The sequence below is a fragment of the Aegilops tauschii genome, chromosome 3 (genome assembly GCF_002575655.3).
Source record: "Aegilops tauschii subsp. strangulata cultivar AL8/78 chromosome 3, Aet v6.0, whole genome shotgun sequence".
NCBI classification, from domain to species: domain Eukaryota; kingdom Viridiplantae; phylum Streptophyta; class Magnoliopsida; order Poales; family Poaceae; genus Aegilops; species Aegilops tauschii.
This window is the reverse complement of record NC_053037.3, coordinates 286,744,904-286,755,557: the sequence shown is the minus strand read 5'-3', so window position 1 is coordinate 286,755,557 and position 10,654 is coordinate 286,744,904. Positions and strand designations below refer to the sequence as shown.

Sequence of the window (10,654 nt, the reverse complement as noted above, 5' to 3'; positions counted from 1 at the left end):
CCACTTGTATGAGAACAAGGAAGACGACCACCAGAGACTTGGACTCTACATGTTCACCCAACCAGTACTTCACACAACGTTCTTCGAATTAGCATGATGCGTCACATGGGAAGCCATTGGAAGACTTGGAGAAAGGCCTACATTTATGCTGCACAACACCCAAAAGTACCTCAAGGAAGTAGAATAGGAATTGGAAGCACTCAAGGACAAGATGGAAAAGAAGGAAGTGCAAGATTGACGCCAAGGAAGACTTCGACGTGAAGGATGAAACTTAGATTCAGACCACCACTACTATGTTAATCTATATGAACGAATTGTGAATAGTATGATGAGATGATATCGCATGTGTTCTTGTGTGATTGAATATTCAGTTGTTTATTAACTAGTGTGGTGTGATTTTTAGTTGTTTATTGTGTTATGTGATTTGCAATCTTTTGTGAGTAGGATAAGTTGTGTGCTTCAGACCCCCTATCCCTTTAGCATGCTTTGAGAATCAAGAATATGCAACTACTAGTGGAGTAAACTTCCAACATTGAAGAACTTGAAAACAACAAAGACTTTGAAGATTTAAGACATCTATACAGTCACATCTATAGATACATTAGGTGTGAGATGACATCTTCTGTGTTCTGCTGACAACCACACATCAAAACTTATTTTTGAAACTAGGGCGATGCTTGTAAGGGTATCTATTCCTCCCCTATCTGTCACATAATCTCTAGCCCAGACCCTAAAACCCCAAGCCATGGCAGGATGGACTACAAAAGACCCAGCTTTATTGGGACAGCAACTCCATTTGAAGCAAAACAATGGACTCTGATTTTGGATGAACACATGATGATTCATGCCATTGAGGACAAGGATATGGTATACTGTGTTGTTCGGCACCTGAAAAAAGGATCCACTACCTGGTAGAGGATGCACCAAATGATCAACGAAGGACAAGAGGAGATTACCAGGAAGAATTTAAAGAGATGTTGTTAGGATCCCACCTTGTCACCCAAACGTCAAGGATATCATATCGTGACAAGAAGAAGCACCATGCCTCCAAAATCTGTGGAGAAGTATAACACACCTATAGGGAACATCCGATGACCGCACTACTGTGAAGAAAGTCATCTAGGAGAGGAATATTCTATGAATGAAGTTACATGTTCCCTATGTGAATTAGCAAATCATTACCTAGATCAATGTGAAATCTATCCCAAGGTGCAACATGTTGGAAATATGTCCTGGAGACAATAATAAATGTTATTATTTATTTCCATGTTTGTAATTAATGTTAACTATTTGTGCTATAATTGCCATGGTTCTTGAATGTGAGACAGCGGGAGCTTTTGTCCTTCTTTGGATCAAACAATGTAAGCAACATCGCCGCATCCTATATGTCCATGCGAGGCCGGACACGGGCATGATGTCCTAAAGATGTGCCTCCTATAGGTTCCGACTGAGAGCTGACTTGTTCATCACACGGGCCAGAATTCATCGGTACCGGCGACTGATCTCCGGGACCCTAAGCCGTCCGGATACAGCTGAGTGAAGGGCAGCCATGGTGCACCCTTCGGGTTCACGAAAGAGATGTAGGGATGTTCCTCCGGGATACTAGCTGAGATCGGCCAACGCGGACTAGCTGGCATAGCCCAGGACTCTGATTAAATTTATTATACGCCTTGCAACGGTCGCTAGCCAAATTCTATTAGATACCATCGAGTCTTACCCATTGGTAGCTCAAAAACCACCACATGCCCCGAAAGCGCTACTCGAATTTTTCCCCTTTCCTTTGTTCCTCTTGTGCGGGGATTCAACAAGTCATGTGCAACCTCTTGCTGGACAGGTCATGCGGCACTCAGGGACTACTGGCGAGGATACGACATTTGGATGCGCCAACTAGGCAAAGGCCTTGTCATCTGGCTAATGGCAGGGCTGAGTCAGACACTTGGGGGCCAGGTGGCACCCCCTTGGGATACGCGTAAGCAAAAGGTCTCCTACACACGACACGGTCCGGCGGGACCGAGGGGCGTGAGTCGACCGACAATTCGACTTGAACCATGTAACCCTTAGATGTACATGGCCGAGCTAGGGATTCTCGAGCAATCAGACACATCTTCCTCCTCACTATTGCCCGGCCGATAGCTTGTAACCCAAGAAATCGATCACTCTGGTGATCCTTCAGACAATCGTCGGGCACTCGAACAATATAACCTCCAAAGGCAGGAGTAGGGTCTTACCACGTCCCGAGGGCCCAAACCTGGGTAAATCCCTTGTCTCGTGTCTTACCACCACGATCCACGGGTGAATATCTGGTGCTACGGGAGCACCTCACATTAGGTGCTCCCAGTTTTCAAAACGCACATATAAATGTTTCAAAAATTCCGAAAAAAAATTGTGGATGTTAGCATCACATGAATGTACAATCCCTAAAAATTTCAAATCAAAATTCGAAATGCACATTGAGAAACAAAAAAGACAAATCCAGCATGAATGTTTTGCAGAAAATCCCCAAACATTCCAAAAATGACACTTTGGTCCACATCCCGTGATGCTGTCCATTGGTTCTCAGATCGACGGTCGAGAACGCGCGGGAGCACCTAATGTATTTTCCCCACGATCCACCACTCGCTTGCCCCTCCAAACAAATATGTCATCGTTCCACGACAATGTGTTGGTCTCAAAACATCGATAGAGTGAATGAGTTACATTGCAATGAGGGGCTATTTATAGCCTACGAGTCCTCGACGAATGACTAAGGCTACGCTTGAGATGAGGTGGGGAATAGACCTAATTTGGTCCTTGAGTTCGTGGGCTCCTAATTAGGCTGTGAGAGGAATTGTGACCCATGAGAGGGGAGTCCACTCCATCTATGAAGGCTTTCTCCTTGAGCTTGGGCCTCTTTGCTCCTTTGCTTTCATTTAGTTAAGTTCTTCACATATTATAATTAGCAAAAGGACAATAATCATTCTATATTGTATTATTTCTCCCTCTTTTTTGTTAGGCTTACAAGAGTTTTAACATTATATCAAACACATTTTTCTCATATTAAGAGTTTTAACATTATATCAAACACATTTTTCTCATATTATTCCCATAGGGTTCTTGGAGAAGCCTTTATCATGATGATGTCTGCTCGCTGTCAATGGATCATCTAGTAGTGTTAGGATTGATTAACATGTGTTAATTATATGATTAATTAATGTCTGATTCCCAGGAAAAGTTGCCTTTTGGCAACCAACACGTCCTTCGCTCAAGTCTGGCGCCTGTTGATGTCACGCCTGGTGGCATTATCACCTTATTAGAAATAAAGATTACAGTCCACAATAATAATCACAAGCACTTCAACAATTATCACTGGGCTCGAAGTTACCTGCTCAAGCCGACAAGGCATTCCAATGTAAACATACTAGACATGACAGTAAGGTAAATATCTTAAAACATAATAGTATTATGTGAAAAGTAGGAAAGCAGCATCTCAACGCACAAAAGAAAACCTGTACAGAGAGGCTAAAACATAGGCCCAACGTGCTATTTTAGGGCCATGGCTGTCGCAGACCCTTTATTTCGCCAGCCAGCCCCCGTTTCTTTGGGTCAGCAAACTGCCTCTCCAGCACGTAGCTTGTGGATCACATGGTAGGAGAGTAGCTCGGAAAGTATGGCCTCACTCCCCACTTTAACTTCAGCAGATCACATATTATACATGCTTTGTAGGATCCATAAGATACTAGTAGTGGATCCTATCGTTGGCATTGAAATTTAGGCCTCGGATGCCCCTTATAGTGGACTCGTAGTTGTTGCTGTTAGACTTGTGCCTGGGGTCAGAGTAGTCAAGCGTCTGTGAGGTCCTCCGTGGGGCTGAGTTTCTCTGGAACGTCCCTGGACTCACGTCTGGTGCACGACTACGCGATGGTTCAGCCTCACTGCTTGGCAAATCTCGGCTACTAGAAACAGCAGGTCGCCTTGAGGACACGCCTGACCGACCCAAAAAAGTCGAACTGGACAACTACAGGTCATTCGAGGTTGAGAAATTACATTGCAGAAGGATAAATAGGATCCTTCAGGCATCCAAAGAACACCATGGTAGCAATGCTAAACAAATGAAATAGGACAAACTCACCACAGCTTCCTTCGGTGCGGACACATCTGGTCTAACTGGTGACTTCTGTTTCGATAAGCTGCCTGCATTTATTCCTGTAGGTGGAACCTGACGTCGTGTAGGATCATCTGACCACCCACTTCTTCTTCCCTCTTCGGTGGCTAAATCAGTTCAGGAGACAGTTAGCCAACCTAACAGAACCTACTCGGCCCATGGATTAGCTGAAGAAATAGCAATACAACAGAAGACTAGTTCTGAACATGCACCTGAAACAGGATGTGTGCTACTCCTAAGCAAGATAACGGGAAACAGTTTACGACCCTGCTCCACTTACATATATTATATTATTTCCATTATTATTTGCACTCGTTCATTGGTGTTGCATATAATTTTGCACAAAGCATCCAACCATTATACTATTTCCTCAAATCTAATTATCAAATGTGACAACGTTAGTTGTAGGGGGGAAAACAGCTATATGACAAGAATACCTGACAGTCTATTATTACTTGCAATTGGAGCCATCCCCGAGCTTTGTCCTGCGGCAGCGGGCTAAAACAACAGAACATGAACATTTATCAGATATTTATCTCCACGGACAAGTGCAGAAAGCTAGCACTTTGAGCTGTACTGACAATAGCCCGTCGTGGAACACTGGTCATTTGTGACTGCTGGTATTTAAGAATGGTCCAGTCAAAAACATAATCAAACTGGAATCCTACACAGAAAAATATCCAATGAGAAGTGTCCAAAAAGTAGTTTAAAAAAAAAATGTTGCAATGCAAAACTTTATCTAGTAACACATAAATAGAAAACCAACCCTCTCGAATAAAAAGATCTCTGAACAATCTCTTCAGATATTGATAGTCTGGACTGTCTTCAAAACGCAGTGAGCGGCAGTAATGGAAGAATGACTGAAATTCAGAAGGGTATCCACGACACAAAGCCTGAAATCGAACAAACAATTAATACACAAACTAGTTAAGTCATGATTGAATTTAAAGTGCATGAGAATCACCTCAATTGAAGTGGCAACCTTCCGTTCACTGATTTTCTCATACTTCTGTTTCTTCGTACCGGCTTTTAAACCCTGCCATGGGAGACTGGTAACAGGGGAGCTGTTAGAACACACCAGATGACATAAAAATAGAACAAACTGAAGCTGCATAACCAACCTTCCTCTCAAGAAGTACATGAGTACATATCCAAGAGACTCCATGTCATCCCTTCTGCTTTGTTCTGTTTAAAAAGCATTAACCTTTATTCTTTAAACAAGATGGTGTATTTAAAGGCAAGAGAGATTTAATGAAGAAACAGTAACATGGTGCACTTAAAGATATGCATAGCAGATAAATGGATCTAATCTTCAACTTGTGAAGTGGACTAACCAATTCCGAGATGGGTGCTTACACTCGCATATCGAGCTGTCCCAGTCAAATTTTTGTTCTCCCTGTATTTCAATACACATTTGTCATACAGGCTATAGGTAGACAAGTACAAAGTCTCGTTAAGAAAAGGATGGTTGGTAATACATCTATATATTACGTCATCAATATCATTTGATGTAGAAACACAGTACTGTTATGGTTCCCAGTAAAGTAACATCAGCCATTACCAAAGCAACTAAAGTAAATTACTGCAGAAGTGCAAATGACAATTGACTCAAGCATCAGCCTAGATATACCGGTATGGAATGTGCTGGTGTGTTGACGTGTCCCTGTATTTCTTTGCCAGTCCAAAGTCAATCATATATACCTAAAACAACATTAAGCACAAGATGTAAGCGCATATACGTAATGTTCTAAATAATTTCTAGAACTGTAGGCAGGTGAACAGCACAAAAAATGACTTGCCTGATTTGCTCTCTTTCCAAGGCCCATGAGAAAATTGTCTGGCTTTATATCTCGATGCAAGAAGGACTTTGAATGTATAAATTCAACTCGGTTGATCTAATAAAAATGGAAGTTAAATGGATTTAACCAGATAAAATCATCAAATAACAACAACAAAATGACAAAGACTAGCTGATCTCTGTTATCGAGTGTACCATTTGATCAGCAAGCATCAGAACAGTTTTGAGCGACAGTTTTCTGTTGCAAAAGCTGAAAAGATCTTCAAGGCTTGGCCCCAACACATCCATAACAAGAACATTGTAGTCACCCTCAACACCAAACCACTTGACATTTGAAATCCCAGCTGCACAACCAAAAAAAATGTATGTCCGAATCACAACGGCAAAAAATATCTTATATTTATGGTTCAAGAAAGAAAATGAACGGGTATTACTTCCGCCCTGCAGTACCCTGTACAACTTTGACTCATACAGCAACTGAGGATGCTTTGTCTTCACATTTTCCTGCACAGAGCAAAAGCATAAGGCCTTATCAGTCTGAACAGAACAAAGCCTGCATTAGTTTTGGAGAAATAGACTGAGTGTGACATCATAACAATCATTATTCTGACACCAATAATGCAGCAACATTTTTCCAATGCACGCCACAAATAAGGGACTAAAATTAGAACTTCAGAATTGAAACAAGTACAATCTTGCTGATGCACTAGAGCATGTGGAGGTGGATGGGCTGTTACCATCTACTTCCTCCGTTCCAAAATAGATGACTCAACTTTGTACTAACTATAAAGTTAGTACAAAGTTGAGTCATCTATTCTGGAACGGAGGGAGTATCAACTTTTCCTCTCCTATATCTTCTCTACTCTCTCTGACGTTTAATTATTGGGAACAAAAATGAACTAATGCAAGATTGCAAATGCAGGAGAGCTTACACAGCTCAGTCCATATAATAGCTACCCGTAATCCTTGGCAGGAAATAGTTTTCAATGACTCTTGCTTCTGTATCCATCATTTACCCTTTAAGCGCAGATGGAAGTGATTAGTAAAGAAGTTTGACTGAGAGCTGCCAATTCACGAAATATAAGACTGAAGGAATAGCCAAGGAGCATATACTTTTGTTATTGTACTTCCCACAAGAGTGAGATATAAGATTGTCGCTCTAATATTTGGGCCCATTTTTTCCAGAAAATCATCAATTATCAAGTTAAATACCAAATAGAAATACTTGCACCCATATCAAAAAAGAACATACTGGCACTAAAAGCCCTGATTACAAAATCATAAGCACAACTATGCTGAAATCCAAGAGAATTGTCGCATCAACTCACAAGCTTAATCGCGACCTCCTCGTTGGTCTGCACGTTAGTACCTGCACCGGCAACCCAGAGCAAGTGAACACACACGATTTAATCAGCAGCCCAACAGAATCAGCACAAAGGCGAGAGCTTTAGTATCCGAATGGTTTGTTCAGGCGGGGGAACTGCGCACGAACCGAGGTAGATCTCCCCGAACGAGCCGCTGCCGAGCTTGCGGCCGAGGCGGTACTTGTTACCCACGCGCGGCTCCATCGGCGGCCGCGCACGCACACAAGCCACCGAGCCGCCGCCTAGGCTGGGGGCATCCAGCACCGGAGGAACCTGGGCCTGGGGAGGAATTGCGGGGATTGGTAGCTAGGGTTTGAGCGGTGATCGAAGTGTGGGATTGGGGATATTCTTTTTCTTTGTGGGGTGGTGGTGCTTTGCTTTCGCGAGCATCACCCCACCAGCCACCACGCTCCGCTTAAACAGAATTGTTGGAAAGTGGAGGTGCCCGTGTGAGAGATTAACATCGCAATCCGCAACTAGAAAAAGTGACGAAAATGCCATTCTAACATCCGAATCGGAAAAATAAGAAGAAACAAATTCTGAAAAAAAAAACTACAAGAAACATTGCTTTGTTTTCTAACTGTGCGTAAATTTTAGAGATGAAATGACATTCGTGGATGTGTGGGGAAAAAATAAAAAAGAGTGCTCCAAAAGGCATTCAAAATTAGATAGATTTATGTTTTTTAGACCACATGGGCCATCACGATTTTTTTTAGCGCAATGAAATACCCACCAATGTTTATAAAAAGTCAGAATTTTTTACTTTTTTACTAATTTATTTATTTTACAGTTCATCCGAGTTCACACCCGGGAGCAGAAACTTCATGCCTCCAAAATGGAGATTTCTTTTTATGTTACCCAAAATTAATATTTCCTCCAATCCAAATTAGTTGTCGCTCAAATGAATGTATCTAGCAATCTCAAATAAAAATTAATATGAACATTTTTTCTGATCCAATGAACGATTTTTTTTACGTTACCAATGACCGATTTAGTGTAGTACTAGCTCAAAAAGTGATTTGAGTTTTTTTTTCGAGAATCAGAAAAGTGATTGACTAGTGTAGTACTGGCTCAAAAAGTGATTGAGTGGCTTAATCTAGGTTGGGGGGCCGCGCTGTTGCGCCCCTGCAGCCCAGCCCTGGCCGTTCTGGCCAATCTGTTTTAGTCTTTTTCTTTTTCTATTATCCAGTAGCTTGGACTATTCCTAAATAATTCATTGAACTCCAAACTTGATGATTAAAATTCCCATATGCTTCTAAATTCATGATCTATTTAATTGAGTAGTTCCCACATTTTTCTCTAGGACTTTCATATACTATCATTGATTAAATCCATTTCTTCGTATTAAATTCATTTTTGGAAATCTGTAGAAAATACCCAGAGCTCTAAATGCAGAATAATAAAGTCCAATTTTTCCTTGGTCCATACCTATTTAGGTTCCATATTTTTCTGAGTGCTTCTATTTTTCTGCTTTAAATAAAATTGCTTATTAGCCGCTACGAATGCGTCGTATAGATTTCAAGTCGAGCGAAGGAACCGAGGAAGGACCAGAAACATTTGAAGTGTTTGTTGAGCCAGCCAAGCAACACACACTTGATCATATGAAGTCCAAATACGATGCATTCACACATAGCCTATTTCCACGCATAGTGATGATAGTGTTTGGTCAACTTTCTTAGTTGATACCCATGCATATGTGATTAATGTTGGTACCCTATTTGCACTTGTTAGTACCCCCACGTTGACATTTATAGGGTTATTTACCCCTTTTCATATTAAATGTTAGAAAATTGATTTATTAGTTATGCTTAGCTATGCCATGCACTATGTGGGAAGTTAGCGAGGGTTTCGGAAAAAATCGTTACTACTCAAAAATGTTTCTGAAAACTCCCGAGGGTGCCACTAATGCCTTTGGGATGACTTGAGAAATGTTTTACCACAAGTCGATAATGACAAGGAGAAGTTTGTTTTACAAAACCCATAAAGATTCCAGTGCCACTGATATCTAGTCTTACATGTGTAACCACGCTACCATGTTATGCTACAGGGCATGATTGGTTACCTTGATCGGTACTAGCAAAGTGCCGTACTCACACTCGATACATAGTCATGCATGTACGGGCGGCTATGATTTTTCCTGGGCACACTGTTGGTCCCCTCGTGTGTTGGTGTGACGTGTTGGAAAGTTGGTCGAGCACCTTATGATGAGATTGGTTGACACGAGGGCCAGGTACCAACGAGTGGACTCTATGTTAGTGTCGACTTGGAAAAGGTTTTGTTTGGGGGCTTACCTCGGGTATTAATGTGCAGTGAGTCATGGTTGACACGAAAACTTCCCGAATCATGTGGGTCCAATGTACGCCCTCTATAAAGTGTCAAACTATTTGAATAGTCGTGTCCATGGTCAAGGACAACTAGTGAGGCCACACTAAACTTGTGGATTCTTTTAGTTTTCAAATAAAATGGAGTGGGTTGGGACTTGAGTATATGTCACCAAGTTGATGATACTTGTGGAGATGAAGTACGAGATATCAGATGATCAAATTCTGACTTGATCATGAGATGTTTATGTTGATTTTTGTAACCTTATGACATCATGGTTTCCAAAACAATAGGTCATACACATGTAAGAAAAACTAGCCTTTTCACAAATGCTTAAACATAGTATAGAACCTCCCATTGTGTTAAGCCATGCATGTTCATTCCACTATCACATTTGTGAGTTGCTTGCGAGTACATTCAAAGTACTCACATGCCTTGTCCCCAAATATTAACTTGGCCAGGCAAGGAGGAATTCAACACTGAAGATGACTTCTTTGAGGATGACCCTGCGAACCAGAATGCTTCCCGATCAGTTGACTGGAGGGTTAAGACATGTGACATGGGCTCAAGTTATCACTGAAGTTTCCACTGATTCTATTTGAAGTTGTCGCTCAAGTGGCTTTTATGTAAGACTTGACCATAATGGTCCTATTCATGTAAGACTTTAACGTCTTGTCACTAGTGCAGAAAAGTCTATCTATGGCGTGCCAAAATTGCCCTTGCTGGCATAGGGCTCCACGCCACCAACATGGCACCAGTGAAATTTTTTACTGGTGGTGTTGGTGCAAAGGTCAGCAGTATTGTGAGTACTGATGGCATGACACGTGTCCAATGCCAGCAATATCACTACAAAAAAAAGACACATTCGTGACATTATGGCCCGAACGAAAAAAAAAGTTCTGTCATGCTAATGACACTTCTATGACGTTAATTGTGACAAAAACACGTATCATCATAGATGTGGTGGGCTCCTACTTATATGACAAAAAATCATGATAGAAATTGGGCTTTTCGTCGTGGGAGGGCCGG

At 41.6% G+C, this 10,654-nt stretch overlaps 1 protein-coding gene across 3 annotated transcripts; it reads right to left on the bottom strand.

The window, feature by feature from the left end:
• Positions 1 to 3,318: 3,318 nt before the first annotated feature.
• On the bottom strand, positions 3,319 to 7,734 carry LOC109739495 (casein kinase 1-like protein 2). Of its 3 annotated transcripts, XM_020298584.4 has the most exons (15): positions 7,432 to 7,703; positions 7,268 to 7,308; positions 6,872 to 6,956; positions 6,374 to 6,443; positions 6,135 to 6,283; positions 5,941 to 6,036; positions 5,772 to 5,842; positions 5,476 to 5,537; positions 5,263 to 5,326; positions 5,106 to 5,190; positions 4,908 to 5,034; positions 4,723 to 4,805; positions 4,579 to 4,639; positions 4,109 to 4,248; positions 3,319 to 3,994 (listed from the first exon to the last, which is right to left on the bottom strand). In XM_020298584.4, the coding sequence occupies exons 5-15, from the start codon at positions 6,225 to 6,227 to the stop codon at positions 3,716 to 3,718; spliced, it is 1,161 nt and encodes a 386-aa protein (XP_020154173.1). In that variant the 5' UTR covers positions 6,228 to 6,283; positions 6,374 to 6,443; positions 6,872 to 6,956; positions 7,268 to 7,308; positions 7,432 to 7,703; the 3' UTR covers positions 3,319 to 3,715. The 3 variants fall into 3 exon arrangements, with proteins under 3 accessions (XP_020154173.1, XP_020154172.1, XP_020154171.1); XM_020298583.4 differs by lacking the exon at positions 6,872 to 6,956 and having other exon boundaries at positions 3,319 to 3,986; positions 7,432 to 7,734; XM_020298582.4 differs by lacking the exon at positions 6,872 to 6,956 and having other exon boundaries at positions 7,432 to 7,733.
• Positions 7,735 to 10,654: the final 2,920 nt, after the last annotated feature.